The sequence below is a fragment of the Dryas octopetala genome, chromosome 4, assembly GCF_963921425.1.
Source record: "Dryas octopetala chromosome 4, drDryOcto1.1, whole genome shotgun sequence".
In the NCBI taxonomy this organism is placed as follows: Eukaryota; Viridiplantae; Streptophyta; class Magnoliopsida; order Rosales; family Rosaceae; genus Dryas; species Dryas octopetala.
The window spans coordinates 25,291,408-25,310,544 of NC_141369.1; the positions used below are offsets into that span (position 1 = coordinate 25,291,408).

Here is a 19,137-nt window from a genome sequence, read left to right on the forward strand (position 1 = left end):
TATCAAATTTTAAGAAATAATAAAATATCAATGTTAAAATAGAGAAGTAAAATTTTAAAAATAGTTAGCTAAAATAAATTTTTTAATTTTTTTTTACAAATTTAACGTAAAGCTGGTTAGGGTTGGTTGCTCTTAGGAGCGGACTAAACTGACATTTCTTCAGCTCACCGCCAATCAGTTCACGCCACGTATTCCCACCACCTGAATCAAGTACTTTCCCTCACCATTTTTTCGCTCCACTATCCCCAAAAACCCTAAACCCTGATTCCTGATTGGAGGGTCTAGTCGACTATGAGTCTATGGTAGCTTATTTTGAATGCAAGTTGAGCTGCTCAAGCTTCGAGTCCTGCTGTAATCTCACATTCCGTCGTTAGTATGCAAAGCTGCGTGAAACCTGGAGCTTTTTCGTAGACTCTCAGTGAGTCAGTGTGGTGGTGGAAGATGTTGAGCTTCACTGTCTTGCTGTGTTTGTTTGTCCTTCTAATGGCGGACCAAACGGCGTCGCATATGGGCTCTGGTCCGCACATTGCAGACGTGAATATTCTGCTGCCTCCCAAAATGACTAATCCCGTGGAGTATAGGCTTCAGGGCAGTGATGGTTGCTTCAAATGGTAAGCCCAAAACACTTACTGTATGTGACTATGTATCATGTACATGTATGTATGTATATAGGTGCTCATGCATAAGTACATATCTATGCGAGTTCATTGCTGTTTTGAGCTTTTGTTTTTGTTTTTGTTTTTTGTTAACATTTTATCAAATTGATAAACCTTGAAGCTCTGTCTGGTAAATGAGAGCATGTGACAGAAAAGAAGAAGAACCCAAATCTTGAATGTTAGATTTTTGAACCCTTTGGATATTTGAGTTAATTTTCGTGTTCATGGTGCTGCGTTTATCTTTCCCTTTTGCTCTATTTACCCATGCTTGGAAAATTGATGTTTCTGTTATATATGTACTTTTTAATTTATGAAAATTATTGCAGGTCATGGGATCATCACGACATTCTGTCTGTTCTGCCTGAATATAATTCAACTAGTCATTGCTCAACGAGTGCGCTGGTGAGATCAGTTTCTCCTTACGGTGGTCGGAAGGAGACTGCTGTTTATGCTGCTGATGTAAATACTGGAGTTGTGATTCGCTGCAAAGTTTTTGTCGACAAGCTTTCTAGAATCCAGATATTTCATAACTCTATTAAACTTGACTTAGATGGGCTTGCCACTCTTCAAGTCCGTGCCTTTGATAGTGAAGGTATTTCTTGAAATGCTAATAATGATCAAAATATGTTTGGGGCTATTAAGTTCTCGATTCCAATTGTTGGAATGCATGTCATTGTTAATCCCATTGTCATCTTTTTGTTTCTATATGTTACCAAAGAGAAAAATATGTATATATGTTTTTCTTGTCACGGGCAGTGTTGCACTATAATGTTACTTAGAACCTAGTTAAAGTTCTATTCAATAATGTTTGCCATTCTCTGCTCAGTTTCACATATTTATGATTCTGTGATACACATGGTTACATGAATAAAAAGTTACTTATAAGCGGTCCTACTTTATACATAATATATTATATTATTTTCTTATAAATTAGCTGGCGTTTGTTTGAATGGGAACCATTTGTTGTTATAAACTTTCTTTATCGACATTCCAATTACTTTAAGGATATAAAAACAGCTTTGGGTGAAATTTATGCACTGTGACCTGTCTCAATTATTTTCCAACCACTGTTTGTTATTTCTTCACTCTTTAGCTTAATTTGGTCTGGTTCTAAAATTTAAGAAACTTTTCACATGTATTGCAGAAAATGTGTTTTCCTCACTGGTGGGATTGCAGTTTATGTGGCAGCTGATGCCTGAAACCAATGTTCTGCCTCATCACCTTGTTCATGTTCCTCTGAAGGACTCTCCCCTGAGTGACTGTGGAGGGTTGTGCGGAGACCTAGATATCCAAATAAAACTGGAAGATAGTGTATGCATACTTTTATTGGGTGTGATTTGTTAATGAGCAATAGCAATGGTCTACTGCTTTTTCAATTTGCATCTAACTATTTCCTTTGATGTATGATACAGGGTGTATATTCTGATCTGTATGTTGTAAAAGGAATCGAAATCGGTCATGAGATTGTTTCTGTGCATTTGCTTGAGCCACAATTCAAGCACATGGCTGATAAGATTGTTCTAACTGTAGCAGAAGCCATGTCGCTCAATCCTCCCTCGCCTGTTTTTGTCCTCGTTGGTGCTGTTGTTCGTTATACTCTGAAAATTATCCGTGGGAACACTGCTCAAGGTTTATATTTTCAATCCTTGTACAAGTGCTCTAAAGTAGTAAACTTTGTTTATTGCAGTATGTTGTCTTGTGATTGTAGTGGCCGTAAATGTGCACCACCCACTATCGGAGAGGTATGTGGTTGATATTGCTCATTGGATGAATTTTTTATTGGGATCTAAATTTCCATCTAAATCCTGGATTTTTCCCACATCATCTACTTTAATACCTTGTGAATGAGTACTTATCTTGATTCAGTTTGATGGATGCTTGGGTTTGTTTGAGCTTGGCTCGGAATCTTCTTTTTTAAAAGATACTCTCAGAATTGTAAACTGCTACCCTGCAACTTTCTGGGAGCTTCTGGAAGATAAACTAATACTAGTGCCGAGGCCCACCCTTAGGAGTTGGTGAAAATTTTGTCTATTCAAGATAAAACCAAGGGGAAAAGATTGCAAAATTGATCTAAGCTACCTAAAATATAACCTTAGAGTAAACATATCTCAGTTATTAGCCATTTTACTTTTAGTAATTCAATTAGAAGCTATGTGCGCTATTTAGTATATGCTAAGGGTCTTCCCCCCTGCACCCCTGAACCACATGCTGTCTCAAGTTGCTCTAGTAAATGCTGCTATACTCCACCATAGCATAAAACTGGTGGGGGTTTTTGGTTCTGTTCAACAATATTGATTGATGGATGAAATTTCTTGATTTAAGGGCTAATTCTGATTCTAATTTTTCTACTTAGGTTACTTTCAGCGTAGTTTTAATTAATTGAATTGGTATTTCATTATATATTATGAAAAATTGATTTTGTTGGTGCTAGTTCACTGAATAGGCCTGTAGAGTTACATGTTTATGGCTATCCTTGTATATGGTTCATATGTAGAGTTACATAGGATGACTACATTATGCTGCAATATCAGCTTATTCTCACTGGTCATACTACCTTTCTTCATTGGGCCTTTGCAGTGGTAACTTTGCCATCTCCACATCATCGATGGTCTGTTTCAAACTCTTCAGTTGCTCTTGTGGACTCTATGATGGGTTTGACATATGCATTGAGCTTAGGCGTAACGAATGCCATAGTTGAAGATATGAGGGTTACGGGCCACATACAAGTTTCATCGCTTAATGTTGTCCTGCCAGATTCTGTACTGTTATACTTGACACATCTGTCCACTTCTGGTGATCCTGTAGAAGGAATTAAAGCAATTCCATTTATGACACGTTGGTATGGTGTTTCTGGCCGTCAGTACCTCATTCAAATTAAGGTTTTCTCACAAGGGCCGGATGCACAAGAAATCTACATTACAGAGGTAATTCATGTACCCTTCCCCTTCTAGTATCATTGTTTGAGTAATGATATATTCAGTTACTTTTCATTTGTGCACTTGTAGGGTTTTTTTCCTCCCACATTTTTGAATTATGATCATTTTGTCAAAGGTGTTATCGTCTGCCGTATTAATTGCTTCTCTATGTTGAATAATGTTCTAGCATTGTCTGTTTTTGTGTCTAGTTTTATTTCCCTTTGGCCCTTATTTCTGCAAGTTTTCTTTGTTCTCATATGATGATAATGTTTGGTTTGCTTTATATTGACAATTTCTATTCTAGTCTTTGATTTACTCTGATATAGCAGCTCATTATGTTTTTGGGCACCATCCGCTCAGAAGTTCCTTTTCTGAATTGCAGAGTGATGATATAAAGTTGTCCAATAACCAGCCTGATTACTGGAGACTTTTTCCTGTATCAGATGATATTGCAATCAAACATGGCTGGCAGAATTCTATGTTCCTAAAAGCATTTTCCCAAGGACAGGGAAAATTGACAGCTTCTTTGACTTACTTTAGTGGGCTAAATGAAACGAAGGAGGTAATGCATGTTTTGCTTTAATGTTTTAATTGTTTTAATTTTCTGGTTCTTGATTTGTTAATCTGAAGCTGTCCCCCCCTGTAGGTTTTATTTTTTGGGGTGGGGGGCGGTTTTATATTTAAGAGATATATTAGCTTAAGCGGTTTGTCGCCCTTGTAGGTTCTAAAGGTTGTGCAAGAAGTCATGGTTTGTGATCAAGTGAAGTTTAGTTTGGGCAAAAGTGGTACGTCTCCAACCATTCTCCTTCCCTGGGCTCCTGCTGTTTATCAGGAGGTGGAACTAAAGGCTACAGGAGGTTGGTTGCTTTCTTGATGCTCAGTTTGTTTAGCATTTGACTCTGGTGTTGTTTAGGGGCTCTGAAAACTATTTAATTATACAGGTTGTGCTAAAGCATCCAATGACTACAAATGGTTCTCCTCGGACATGGGTATTGTGTCTGTGTCTGCTTCTGGGCTTGTCCAGGCTAAGAAGCCTGGTAAAGCTACTATTAAAGTGCTATCGATTTTTGATTCATTCAATTATGATGAGGTAATATAATCATCTTAATCTATTTGTTGTCCTTTTGCCACCTCATAGAACTGTGACCGACTAACTTTATATCTTGTGCTTAATGGAATCTTTTAAAGTTATGTACTTTGAACAACTAAATATTTTAATCTCAAGATTCTTACACACGCACACACACACACACACCCTTAAATGCTATACTATATTTACATGATTCTTATTTATTTAATTTTTTTTCTATCTCATCCCTATTGCCAATTAATAGGTGGTCATTGAAGTTTCGGTCCCAACATCTATGGTCATGCTTCATAACTTCCCTGTTGAGACTGTCATAGGATCACATCTTCAAGCTGCTGTAACAATGAAAGCATTGGATGGTAATGCCATATACCAGAACCATATTGTACGTGACTTTTGTTAATGGTGGTTGACTTTTTAAAATTTGATTTTTTTTATTTGCAGGTGCCTACTATAATAGATGTGATGCATTCAGTTCCTTCATAAAGTGGAAAGTAGGGAGTGAGTCTTTCATTATTGTCAATGCAACAGGGGAGGCACCTGCTTTAGACATGTTAGGGACATCTGAGTTCCATGCATCAAGTTATGGTCCTCCATGTTCATGGGCATATTTACATGCGTCTGCTTCTGGTCGGGCTACCCTTCATGCTACATTATCAAAAGAATATCACAACCTTGATAGCTCTTTTCATGGACCTTTTGTCTTAAAAGCATCTTCACTTATTGCGGCATATCCGCCACTTAATGTTCGCCAGGAAGGTGATGGAAACCATTTTGGTGGTTACTTTTTTGATTTGGCTCTAACAGAAACTGATAATCAATTAGTAACTTTGGACAAATTATACCTTGTCCCTGGAACGCATCTGGATGTAATGCTTCTTGGTGGACCCGAACAGTGGAACAATGGTGTTGAGTTTGTTGAAACCTTGGAAATTTTAAATGAAGAACATGGTCACATTGACAATGGTGCTTCTGTGCAACGGTTATCTGAAAGCTATAAGAGTCTGTACAGATTTTCTTGCCAAATGACGGGAACATATGTAAATCTCCTCTCTTCATTTTTCGTATAAGTTTATAATATAGTTATCTTTAATGCTAATCATAATGTAATATCTATCTTCAAATGACCCAGAAAATTGTTTTCAAACGTGGTAATCTGGTTGGGGATGACCATCCTCTGCCTGCAGTAGCAGAAGTTTCGCTGTCTCTTACATGTAGCATGCCTAGCTCAATTGCTCTGATAGCTGATGAACCTGGTATAAATGATTTCATTTCATCAAAATTACAAGTAGTTACAATTTACTTCAATATATTTTAAGATGTACAATTTATGCTATTGGTGAATTGCCACTCTACAGTAAATGAACCTGAAGTTATAAGGACTGCCATTCATGCTGACCGCAGTTCAGGGAAAATTCGTGTCACCCCTGTTACTGTGGCAAATGGGCGCACCATTAGATTAGCTGCAGTTGGCATTAGTAGCTCTGGAGAAGCTTTTGCAAACTCATCTTCACTTTATTTGAGGTGGGAACTTTGCAATTGTGATGAGATGGCATACTGGGATGATGCTGATGATTTAGAGAGGTCGAAGTACAGTTGGGAGAGGTTTTTGAGCTTGCAAAATGAGTCAGGCCTGGTACTGCCAAAATCTCAATGTCTTTCATTTTATATTGTCATTTGATCACATCAAATTTTTAGATCGTCAATTTTTGTTTCAGAGCTTTAACGCAAAAAGTGAAACCCTGTTAACCGAAATTGTTGTGCCCTTGGAAAACTTGGAATTTTTGTTTTTTCGTTAGTTTCTAGACTTATATGAATTTAAAGTATCAAAAGTTTTCCATTTGTCATTAGGTTTTCTTAGTTTCTAGCCTGCTTCACAGTATAGTATTGCAATATTATTTTTTCTTCGCCATGATGTATGGTAATTTTGGATATTTGGATATGAGCTAAGATGTTGAATCCTTTTCTTTTTAGTGTGTAGTTCGTGCTACTGTCATTGGTTTTGGTGATATCATGGGTGATTATAATTCTGTTCCATTGCTTGAGACTTCAGAGAATGTTCTTGCAGACGCAATTCGTTTACAGGTATATTATGTTTGGATGCTATATACAATTAAACTTGTGCAAAACCAGGATGAATTCAGATTTAGGGTTTCTATTCCTTTTTTACTATTAAATTCTTAAATGCATGCTGTTCATATATACTTTTCTTAATCTTCTGAAGTTGTCATTCTCATGTTTACATTATTAAAATTGAGCAGCTTGTTTCAACACTGAGGGTCAGCCCAGAGTTCAATTTGCTATTTTTTAATCCCAATGCCAAGGTAGGCTCTTCACACTTTATCAATACTTGACCTGGAATGTGTCTTCTAACTTATATTTATATTGCCTTATGCAAGTAACCATTCTAGTTGCAGGAAGATCTTATTATTTGTTGACTTTTTCCTTTTTCTTGGCTGGTTCCTTATCAACATGATAATAACATAGTGGTAACATCTATTGACTGGTATTTTATTGATTGCCATTAATAAAAAAAAAAAAAAAAAGAAGAATATTCTGGCGGCTTTTTCCACTTATGACCGGTGTTCACAAGTTCGAGATGGTTTAATGTCTTACAATATGAAAGAGACTCACTCCCTATAAATTGATTGCTACCATATTTGGCCAGGTTATGGATTGGTTGAATTTATAAAATTGGTGAGAGATTGATAAGTTGAATAAGTAGTCTTAGGAATATTACATTTGGATTCCTGATTTAGTAAAATAGACTAAATTACTACCTTCTTGGAGGTTCTCTAGTTAGTATGCTATAAGGTTTCTATTCCTTAATGGAAATAACATGATCCTCCTCTACTGATGCTCGTTGATTCCAAGTTTAATATGTTGTGAGGCTTCATAAAATACTTGACAATCCTCCTCCTAGTAATGCTCTTTGATTTTTCTGTCCTCATTTTGTGCGTTAGTGGTGCTGCTTAACGTTAATCATTTTCTGTCTAGGATATTAGGGTGATAACTTCAAAAACAAGTTGCTTCTAGTATCCATGATATCTCCTTTTTTAATCAGTCAATCATTTCCCTCTGTAAAATGGGGGGAAAAAAGAAAGAAAGAAAGAAAGTAAGCTTCCCTTTTGCAGTGAAGTGGTAGCAAGGAATACAATTTCGGGTTTTTAAATTTTGACATAAATTAGACGGAAACGATGGAAATTACTATCCAAATACGAAAATTTTGAATGAAACTTTACTATATGTTTATTTAACATATTATCTACTACATTGATAAAAAACATTGAAGAAACCAAATTATATAGTAAGTTTCGTGTGATATAAAATGAATATAATGCGCGCTGAAGGTAAATACTGTGAAATAAAATTAATATATTCTTTATACTCTATAATATATACACTAAATCCTATATACTTTATAATCTATACTCTATATTGTTTAAGATATCGTATATGATATTAGGGTTTAGGCCCTTTAGAATATTTTTAATTATTTTTTATATAAAAATGTATTAGAGTTTATTGGTTTAGGGTCTAAAAACAATTAAACGAAACCCCAAAACGGCCAAATGAAACCCCAAATCTTTTTTTTTTCAATTGTCCAAAAACCTCAAACTAGGATATGGTATATGATATTAGGGTTTAGGCCCTTTAGAGTATTTTAAATTATTTTTTATATAGAAATATATTAGAGTTTATTAATTTAGGGTTTAAAAACAACTAAACGAAACTCCAAAACGGCTAAACAAAAACCCAAACAATTTTTTTTCTTTACAATTGCCCAAAGGCCTCAAACCCCAATCAACCCTAAACCTTTTAATTTTTTTCTTCTTCTTTTTCTTTCCTTCTTTTTCTTTTTTTCTTTTCTTTTTTTCTTCTTCTTTTTTCCCTTTCTTTTTTTTTCCTTCCTTCCCTTTCCTTTCTTTTCCCCCGAGACTCCATTCTCCAGCTGCACTGTTTTTCTTCTTCATCCTCTCTCTCTCTCTCTCTCTCTCTCTTTCCAATCCATCACCAACCCACCCTCACCCTCACCCTCACCACTTTCTCCCTCATCTCCCTCTGCCGTCGCCACCCCTGCCGCCGCCCCCTCCTCTTTCTCCCTCAATCTCCCTCCTGCCGCCCCCTGCCACCGCCCCATTTTTCTCCCAAAACCATCTTTTTCTCCCGAAACCCAGCCTCCTCTCCAAAAACCCAAAAGTCCAAAACCAGATCACCGGCGAAATTTAACACCTTGAGTGGTAGTAATGGACTAAAGGTAGAGTGCCTTGGGCCTCTAGTTCTGTACAATTCCCTTAATGAGATAGGCTAAGCACAAATGCTTTGGGATGTTACAACCGTAATGTAAAATTCATTTTCACTTTTCTTTTGAAGATTATAGTTGGCAGGAATAGATAGAGCAGCTTATCCGAGACATTGTGTGTATTTTAATTCATTTATCACGCTTTTCTCTCATGCTGTTCCATACATATTTGGCATTTTAACCTACGTAATGGAAATACTTATTTCTTTCAGGTAAATCTGTCAATTACTGGTGGGAGCTGTTTCTTGGAAGCTATTGTGAACGATTCTCAAGTATTGGAAGTCGTTCAAGCCCCAATAGGTCTGCAATGCTCACAACTTGTGCTGTCTCCTAAAGGTATGGGGACCGCACTTGTGACAGTGTACGATATTGGGCTTGTTCCTCCACTTGCAGCTTCTGCTGTGGTAATTTCTTTCTTGTGCTCTATCACTTCTACATCATTTGTTTTTTTTTTGTTTTGGCCACTACTTCTACATCATTTGTTAGATAATAGGGAACTTCTGAGTTGTTTCTTTGTAGTATTGCCTCATCCACCTTTTCAACCTCTTTCATTTCTTATGCTGTTGAAAGTTATTCTATCTGTTTATAAGATGATAGACTTTTACATTGAACCCCTTTTTTCTCCAAAGTGTCAATTGTTTGATTTGAGGAATAATGTTAATAGCTTTTCCTTATCAGAGAAAAAAAAGAAAAAGACGTTTCCAAGTTGAGTGAAGATGCATGATAAATTTCCTCAGTTACAATTATCAATTATATTTATATGTATAGAACTAATCACTTGATGTATAATGGACCTTGTGATTCTCGGAGAATAGAGAAATATGTTTACAGCTTTGGGTACTTTAAAATCACATCTACCTGGTGTATAAATTGAGAATATTCTTAAAACTAAAAATTATGTCATTGTAAAGCTTCATTTTCTTTTCTCAATTGTTATGCTCTTTATCGGTCACACGCCTTCTTTCTTCATGTTGAATCTGCTAGCTTTGCCTTTGTAGTTTCTCATAAAGGCTTACATATTTTGTAGGTACAAGTTGCTGACATTGATTGGATAAAGATTGTCTCACCAGAAGAAATAAGCCTTATGGTATGTTATCCCAGTGTGATTTTTTTCTTTTTTGGTTATGTGGTATCTTTTTTTGTCCCATTCCTTAAATTCTCCCCACCCCCCAGAATCCATTATGAAGCAGTTCTGGATTTAATGTTATCCTACTTGATAATTTCAGGAAGGGAACTCACATACTATTGATTTAATGGCTGGGATTAGTGATGGGAGGACATTTGACTCTTATCAGGTTTGAATTGACTTGATCTAGTAGCACCTGGAGCTGTGTGTCTCAGTATGTCTTCTGCTGCATGCTCAAAAGTGGATTTGGTAGAACACAATTGAGGGAATTAGTTCCAGTTTGCATGTGAATAATTAAGCTTTTTTTTTTTTTTTGTAGATATTCTTGACCTTGTTTGTTTTCTTATCTGTGTGTGAGCACAATTTGTAAGCCATATTCTTGCTTTATTTCTTACATGTGAGAGGTTCAATGGTTTGCAGTTGGCCTACATGAATATTCATGTGCATGTTGAGGATCATATTATTGAGTTGTTAGATATTGATGATATATCCAGCCCAGGTGGTGGATATGTTAATAGTCCGAAATTTAAAATTTTGGCTACGAATCTTGGGATCACAACTTTATTTGTAAGTTCCTCATTGGCCTTATACCTGTGTATTACCATCTTTAGTTTTCTTCTCATTGTCAATTTTTTTTGTTGCTGTTTTTGTTTTTTAATGATGAAAAAGTACTTGAACTCAGGTGAGTGCGTTACAGCAATCTGGGCATGAAATTCTCAGTCAACCAATAAAGGTGGAAGTCTATGCACCACCAAAAGTTCACCCGCAAGATATTTTCCTTGTACCTGGTGCATCTTATGTGGTATGTTTCTGATATGAATTGCACCTCTTTTCCCCCTTTTCTGCATTTCTTTCTTTCTTTCTTTCTTTTAATGATGAGTTATATATGCACCTGAGTTGACAATATTAAGATTTAATCTGAAAAGGAGTTTGTGTAGTTGCTATTATTTAGTTGTCTGCAATTAGTTGGGATTAAGGTTGATCATGCTACTTTTTTTTATAATTGGATGACATTTTTAAATTCTGTAATGACTAGGAAGGTTCTTTGAAATCTACCAAGGCCCTTTTTGCTTATATATTTATGTATGTATGTATATAGTCTTTTTTTCATTTTTCTTATACGGATTTTAACAATTTAATTGGTTTATGCTTAGCTTACTGTGAAGGGAGGCCCAACAGTTGGTGTATATGTTGAATATACGAGTATGAATGATGACATAGTTACAATGCATAGATCTTCAGGACGCATGTCAGCCATTTCACCTGGGAACACTGTAAGATATGATTTCTAGCTGATATACTTTATTCTTTCTAGCTATTTCTATGTGTTAATCATGTTATTTTAGTATAAAAAACGGCATGATTGATTCATATCATTTTCAATGTTTTCATCTTTGTAGATTTCACAATTTAGTGTCCACTATGTAGTCTGAATATTGGATGGGGTTTCTCTATGTGTTAATTATGTTATTTTAGTATTTAATAAAAAAAGGACATGATGTCATCTATTGAGTCATGTCAATGTCTTCATATATGTAGATTTCACAATTTGGTGTCCATTATGTAGTCTGAATATTGGATGGGGTGTTTGTAATTGCACACCTGGTCTTTAAATTATTTTGTGGCCCTAGGGCACTTAAACCATTATAAGCTACTAGATTATCTCTTCAGTGGTATGAATTTGCTGTGAATGCAATGCATTTGCCTAATCATATGCATTTTTTACATATGATCAGACTATCCATGCCACAGTCTTCAGAAATGGAGATACTGTGATTTGCCAAGCATATGGCAGTGTTAAAGTAGGAGTTCCTTCTTCGGTGATATTGAATGCACAAAGTGAACTGCTTGGTATTGGCCGTAAGATGCCAATATATCCTTTGTTTACTGAGGTAAGAATTACAAACTGAAGGGTTACTGTTACTGCCTTATTTCTTATCAGGATACTTACTTGTGGGCATCATCAGGGTGATTTGTTTTCTTTTTATGAGCTCTGCCAAGATTACCAGTGGAGTGTAGAAGATGAAAAGGTTACTACTTTCTGCATCTTATTGCTATGAATTTAAATTCTCATAATGTCTGTGCTTGTGGATGACCAGATATTTTGTGTCTTTAAGGTAAAAATAATTCTTCTTTTTCCGGTTTAGGTGTTGAGTTTTGATTTGTTAGAGCACTTGAATGATGAAAAGTATGGAACTCAATTGAATCGTTCAGCAAAAATTCAGTACACTAGCCATATGAGTGAGAAAGAGCTTGGTTTTATCAAATTCATGTTTGGAAGGTATGCATTGTTTTGTAATTAAGTAAATTTTTCTTCTCCAACTTTAATTGATATATGCTCTGCATCATGTTCTATACTCAGATATGTGCAGGCTGAACTGGTAAAGCGATTCTCCTTGCGCTGCATATATTTAAATTGCCTTGCAGTCTTGACTGTTCAAATATGATGAAAATGTGAGACCCCAAAAAAAAAAAAAAAAACTGATGAAAATGTATTGGTTAAAGTTTTGTTAGTTGGATGATGTATTGATAAAATGTATTGGAGACCAACAAATAATGTTAGCTTTATAAGCAGTCATGTTTCCATTTCAGATCTGCAGGGAGGACAAATGTTGCAGTCTCCTTCTCATGTGAATTTGTAGTTTCTGGTTCTGAATCATCGATAAGATATTACAATGCATCTGTATCAATATTGGTGGTGTCTGATCTCCCGCTCGCTCTTGGAGTTCCAATAACTTGGGTTCTTCCTCCCCATTATACTACAACAAATCTTTTACCTTCATCTTCAGAATATGGCCAACGAGGAAGTCAGAGTCACAAAGGAACTGTTATTTATTCTTTATTACGAAATTTCCCTGACAAGAATGAAGTTGCACAAAAGGATGCTATTTCCATTGATGGAGACAGAATACAGACATCAGAGAGTAACAATCTTGCATGCATTCAGGCAAAAGATCGTATGACAGGAAGAATTGAGATTGCTGCTTGTGTGAAAGTTGCTGAGGTATGAATATTAGTCCCTTCTGATGGACAGTAGATATAAGGAAGCAGTGTTCTTTTCAAATACGTTTACACACACACACAAATGTGGTATAAGTCCTGAGTGCTGGGGTGAGATTGTAGGTATCAGATTTGTGTAACCTTCACTTGTCAAGATTTTCGAAAGTTTTTACTCACAATACTGAAGTGTCTGGAACTTAATATTTAGATATGGGCATTGCATTTTGTCATTTTTTTGATAAGGATGACATGTATATTCTGGTCAGGTGGCTCAAATAAGAATTAGAAATGAGGAGTTACCATTTCACATGATCAATCTTGCTGTTGGTGCTGAACTTTCCCTTCCGATAGTCTTTCTTGATGCACTAGGTATCAACACTTTCAGTTATATTAATTTATATTGGTACTTGATAATTGATATGTTTCATATATGAGTCTCAAGTCTTCTGGTTTTGATTTGACCAGGTAACCCTTTTTATGAAGCATATGATGCCGTTCGCTTTGCTGTTGTAACTAACTATCCTGATGTTGTGTCCATAAACAACACCTATGGCAGTGGAAATATCCATCTCAAGGTTTGGTTCATTCTAATTTTTTTTTGTTTTAATCTTACTCAAATATCTCCATGCAACAAGCGCTGATGATTTTTTTTGTTTGTCTTTTCTTTTATATCTTTTAATCAATCAACATCCATTTATGTAGACGAGAGCTAGTTGAATGAAAGCACAACAGTTCTATTTTAGTGTCTGTTTTATTCTCTTGAACCTTATTCTGATTCCTTTTTTTCTGATTTCTGGTTGAAGGCAATGGGGCATGGTAGAGCTCTTGTTCGAATATCCATCGATAGTGTTCCACAGAAGTCTGACTATATCCTGGTACATGCTTAACCCTTTTTAAAACCCTGGAAGTGGTGTAAGAAGCAATTAGTTGCTGTTGCCATGGCTAATGCATTCACTCAAATCTTGAATGCTAGAGCTTTCTAGCGGATTTTTTTTTTGTTTTGTTTTGTTTTGGGAGGGGGGAAGGAAGCTGCATGAAGGGCTGACAATGGCATGAGTCACAATCACAAATGGCTCAAATCACTCTTCAGATTTTTTATTCCACTTGTAGAACCCTTTAAGACTTATTTTTGATGTATATCTTTAATGACCAAAATATGTTGAAACTAAGTGGTTTGTGCTCCCTGGGTTCTTAATTTCAACTTTTTCTTGTATTTGTGATACTTGTTTTCTTTGCACTATTGTTGGCTTGTTTAAGATAAACTGAATAGTTAATTTCTTCAGATATCAGTTGGTGCCCATATATATCCTCAGAACCCAGTTCTTCACATAGGAAGTCATCTCAACTTCAGCATAGAAGGTAGGTCTGTGGTGAAAAATTACATGAAAAATTACTTTCAAATTCATTTGTTGTCTATTGTGTTTAAATGTCATGATGATTCTGTGCATGTTTCATTTGTCAATTTATCTCGTTTGTTTAAAGGTTTCAGAAACTTTATCCTTATGATATCAGTTGCTGTGCCTCATACAGAACCTTTTGAGTAAGCCATTTGGCTCTTAATCTAATTTTGTAACAGCAGTTGATCACCAAAACGGTATTCAAGAAAGTGCAATCAAGTGCTACTGTTTCTTATTGGGATAGCTAAACCATATATATGGTTGAGTCCAGACTCTGCAGGGGTTTGGATTGTCTGGATTCTTTGAGGCGCTGGGTATACTGAATAATCTGCCCAGATTGGATAAAAATTTGAAAAATATTCTTCACAAAAATTCAGCTTATATGGCAGTAAATTCATATTTAATGAAGTCCCATTGACATCTTCTCTCCTATTCTAACATATTTTAACATAATGATCTTTTGGAATATATTCATTAATATCATCTGAATGTATGTGCATATGTTATACGTACTTTTATTACATATACTGCATAGGTATGTGCATCATTTGTATCTGTTGATGAAAACTGATTCCTCTTTTTACATACTTCAAGTCGATGTCACAAATTTATAATGGGAGTGCATCTCTAGGTGTGGGGTGTGCAAACTAATGATTGGTGATGTACTCTCAATCGAGTATCTACTGTGCAGTGTAATTGGATGCATAAATATCACCTTGTAGTTTTATGCTTCACGTAGGTGGAAGACAAATTAATCATATGCATTAGACAAACATTTGCTCAGGTTTCTAAATGATTGTTTTGTAAATTTTGTATGATTAAAAATTTGAAAACAAAGTTGATCAAGTTCCCCCCTCTGCTCACCAACCCTCCAGCATATTACATTGTTTAAGTTGATGTTATAGGTTTAAATGATCAAATTTCTGGTCGGTGGCTTACTGCCAATGGAAATGTTATATGTGTGTCCCCATTGTCTGGAGTAGCTGAAGTAGTTGGGGAAGGTACAACTCAAGGTACGAATAAACAATATATCTTATACTCTGTTGAATCTACTGTTCTTGAAAAAAATTAGGCCCTGTGATTTTTATTTTTTGTGATGCATGAGTTGATTATGATGATACAAATTTTGACATTCACAACTTCTTACCCATAAACAGTATATTTTGAAACTTCAAGTTTGAAGCTGCGAACAACAGTTACAGTGCTAACAGAGGATATTGTTTCTGTGGATGCTCCAAGAGAGATACTAACAAATGTTCCCTTGCTCACTAAAGGATATAACTTCTCTGTGAAGATCAGGTTTGTAAACCATGAATCTTGGATATGGATATAGGATGTTGGACACAGCAACTCACTTCATAAAGCAATATCCCCTCCTTTCATCTGGACAATGAAGTCAAACTTTGGATTCTAGAATAAGTTTTTGAACAGTAGGAGTAAGACCATGGTGATGATATCTACAATATCATTAATGCGTACTTTTAAAGGAACCACTAAATAAAGCAAACTAATGCCTTGCATGTTGTCATGCATTTAAGTGGGCAGCGTTCAACACAGCATATGCAAAAAAATAGAAAACTAATGCCTTGCATGTTGAAAATCATTCTGCATGTCATTTTCATCATTAGTTGTACAATTTATAGGATATATAAGTTATTAAAAAAAAAAAAAGATTCGCCTTTATTTCTTTTCTCGTTATGTTTCTGGGGACAGAAGAATCGTAGTGAATTCACAAGGAAATTTTGCTATTTTTCTCATTTCTTTTATTTGTTTGCCAAACCAATACTTACAGCAACAAGTTTAAGGCTCTTGGAAACACTAAGGGGCTCCGGTATGACTGTAGAGTGGACCCTCCTTTTGTTGGGTATATTCATCTCGCAATCTACTGCCTTTCTCTGCTATAAATATACTTAACAATCTTTTTGTTCGTTAATAATCTTTTTCTCTTCATGGACTAAAGGTATTCAAACCCATGGTTGGATCTTGATACTGGTAATTCATATTGCCTCTTTTTCCCTTATTCACCGGAGCATTTGGTTCGTTTGATTCCCAAGTCAAAGGATATGAAGCCCGATATATCTGTTTCCATCAATGCTTCATTGAGAGGTGCTGATCATGTTTCAGGATCTGCATCTGCTCTTTTTGTAGGAGGGTTTTCCGTATTGGAGATGGGCAAGGTAGTGACATTTCTAGCAGCATGCATTTTGTATTTTTGTGAAACATTGTAAATGAAACCCTTAATGCACCTACAAGTCCTTCATACCATTATACCAAAATAATTGTAATAGTGTTTGATGTAATTGTTGCTTGAACTTTTCAGGATTCAATGCAGTTGAATCTGACTCCAGACGCTAACAAGACTATTATAACAATCCTGGGGAACATTGGTAAGAATTAAGAAGACAAGATTATTATAATATTCTCGCATGTTAGAACAAGACAAGACTACTCTCTCTCTCACTGACACACACAACACACACACAAGCATCCCCTGGTGCAAAAGAAAACAGATGGTCTTCATATGAGGCCCATCAGGGTCAAACACTTCCCCAGTTTTGATGCAGGCAGGACTTGATGCACTTCCGCAACCACGGGGCATGTGCATCGCCTGCCCTTTTCATTATTTGATCGTAATTATGTCTCTGAGATCTGATGTCATTAGTTATCTTCTAATTGTAGATGTTGAAATTTATTGGCATGACCGAGATTTATTACTCATTACTCCCATCCATAAAGAAGGTTTTGGGATTGGTGCACGTGCGAAATATGAGGTGAGCACTGTGTTCTGTATGATTGCTTGAATTTTGCATTATATTGACAAACATTGGTAGTCAAGTTAAACTTCAGAAGAGATGTTTGTATGTTTTATACAAATGAGAAACATTCCATTGATTCTTAATGATAGGTAGACATTACTTAGCTTGCTTACTTAGTGCAAGGAGAAAGAAAGAAGAGACTCATCCTTTAGGATGGAGGGTAAAAATTTGAATTTGAAATATTAGAAGTAACATTAACGGTTCCATTGTTCTGAATCCTATTAATTCTTACAAGCAATCTACTGACCGACTCAATTTATCTATAAAGCAGTTTGATTAAACTATTGCAGTGGACACATTTCTAATACTATGTTGAAGGAAGATTGATTTCACTTCCATTTGTTGAATTTTGACATCTTTCGGGAATTATCGTTATTCGCGAATGTCCGTTTCAGGTCACAATGGTAGGAGCCAAGAGATTCAAGGATACTATTTTCATCACACTCCCGGCCAATGGTGAGTCTTTTTGGTCCTAAATTTTGTTGTAACTTAATTCTCTAGAAAGCAATTAAAGAAAAGGTGTTTGAGACTTTGATGGAGACAAGGTGGATAACTTTTTTTTAAAGAATTCTTATATAAATTGTTCTTTAATGCAGGTCAGAGTGCGAAAATTGATGTTCACTGTGATCCTGGAGAAAGAGTGGCACCAGAAACTGGTATAAGTAATAACCGATTGGCGGCTTGGCTTGAATGTATAGTTCTATTGATTTTCGCAGTGGTCCTCTGCTTATATCATTTTGGCACACTGGATGGACTTCTCATGAGACCTGCCACAGCTGCCCTTGTTCGTCATGCTCCAGCTGCTGCCCCAGTCACACCTGAACGTAGCCGCCCTGGTGGTGGTGGTGGTGTGAATGAACATTCTCCTCAAACGCCTCAGCCTTTCATAGATTATGTGAGGAGGACAATAGATGAAACCCCATACTACAGGCGAGAACCACGGCGGAGGGTTAATCCACAGAATACTTTCTAGTTTCTTGGACGGACTGTCGTTAACAAATTTAGATAGGATAGGAGGACACTCCATCTATCTCGCAGTCTCTAAGCAGTCAGTATTCAGTAACATGTACCATGTAAAATGCAAGTGCTTAGTGTTGAAACAGGCAGTCTCCAAATTTTGGTGGATTTCGTGTACATTTTTAATTAACATTAGGGAAATATTTTCTAACAAAAAATCAATCGATTTCAACCCAAAGATCATACTGGTAAGACCTAAAATTTTATCAGAAAAAATAGACATGTGTATGTATGTTAGCATCTTATATTCTTACGCTACTATATAAATGTCACTACATATTCAAATAAGAGTTTATGTAATTAATGGAAAAATATAAGATGTCGGTATGTTAAGATTACATAAAGTTCCCATTCAAACTTCATTTGGTAAGAGAACTTGGTGTCAAATAAAGTGGAGAAGAAAATCCATTCTATACGAATTGATGACACAAATCATTAGTTTTTCTTTTTAATATTGGAGAGGTAAGATCTGAACTTGGAAAAATATTCTTAATTGTTAAAGTTACAAATAAAATTATTTGTTGTCCTTATAAAACAGGATAATGGTCCAATTTCACCATAAGTGTTTTGGCAAAAAAAAAAAAATATAAATGCTTTCTTTTTTTTAACTACATTTTTTGTCCTTATGTTTTGAGTCTTTTGACTAGAAAGTACATTTATTTATCGTGGTTTCAATTTTTTCAATTTAATCCTTGTATTTTATATTTTTTTGTAATCTTGAAATATTATGCATGAAAAATTTTCTCAATTTTTTTTTTGTCTGTATAAATTTATTTTAATAAAATACAAAATAAATTAAAATGCTTGTCATATACACTAT

General features: G+C 35.6%; 1 protein-coding gene across 2 annotated transcripts; it reads left to right on the plus strand.

Annotated features, from left to right (window-relative positions):
* The first annotated feature begins 200 nt into the window (after positions 1 to 200).
* Positions 201 to 18,400, plus strand: EMB3012 (embryo defective 3012). Of its 2 annotated transcripts, XM_086239670.1 has the most exons (36): positions 201 to 611; positions 983 to 1,248; positions 1,801 to 1,967; positions 2,069 to 2,285; positions 3,234 to 3,580; positions 3,954 to 4,133; positions 4,293 to 4,428; positions 4,513 to 4,661; positions 4,906 to 5,017; positions 5,103 to 5,698; positions 5,791 to 5,914; positions 6,017 to 6,294; positions 6,633 to 6,743; positions 6,920 to 6,982; positions 9,174 to 9,365; positions 9,989 to 10,048; positions 10,188 to 10,256; positions 10,508 to 10,654; positions 10,770 to 10,889; positions 11,242 to 11,361; positions 11,824 to 11,979; positions 12,055 to 12,117; positions 12,235 to 12,368; positions 12,680 to 13,091; positions 13,354 to 13,456; positions 13,553 to 13,662; positions 13,891 to 13,962; positions 14,371 to 14,446; positions 15,390 to 15,497; positions 15,642 to 15,783; positions 16,277 to 16,348; positions 16,445 to 16,661; positions 16,805 to 16,871; positions 17,164 to 17,255; positions 17,696 to 17,756; positions 17,897 to 18,400. In XM_086239670.1, exons 1-36 carry the CDS (start codon positions 442 to 444, stop codon positions 18,271 to 18,273), a joined length of 5,886 nt encoding a protein of 1,961 aa, XP_086095796.1. In that variant the 5' UTR covers positions 201 to 441; the 3' UTR covers positions 18,274 to 18,400. The 2 variants fall into 2 exon arrangements, with proteins under 2 accessions (XP_086095796.1, XP_086095797.1); XM_086239671.1 differs by lacking the exons at positions 201 to 611; positions 983 to 1,248; positions 1,801 to 1,967; positions 2,069 to 2,285 and having other exon boundaries at positions 3,356 to 3,580; positions 3,932 to 4,133.
* Positions 18,401 to 19,137: the final 737 nt, after the last annotated feature.

Coding starts and splice junctions, on each gene's coding strand:
- EMB3012 (XM_086239670.1), top strand. CDS start 442: ATGTTGAGCTTCACTGTCTTGCTGTGTTTGTTTGTCCTTCTAATGGCG. Junction 1,249..1,800: donor CCGTGCCTTTGATAGTGAAG/GTATTTCTTGAA, acceptor CATGTATTGCAG/AAAATGTGTTTTCCTCACTG. Junction 13,663..13,890: donor GTGGAAATATCCATCTCAAG/GTTTGGTTCATT, acceptor TTCTGGTTGAAG/GCAATGGGGCATGGTAGAGC.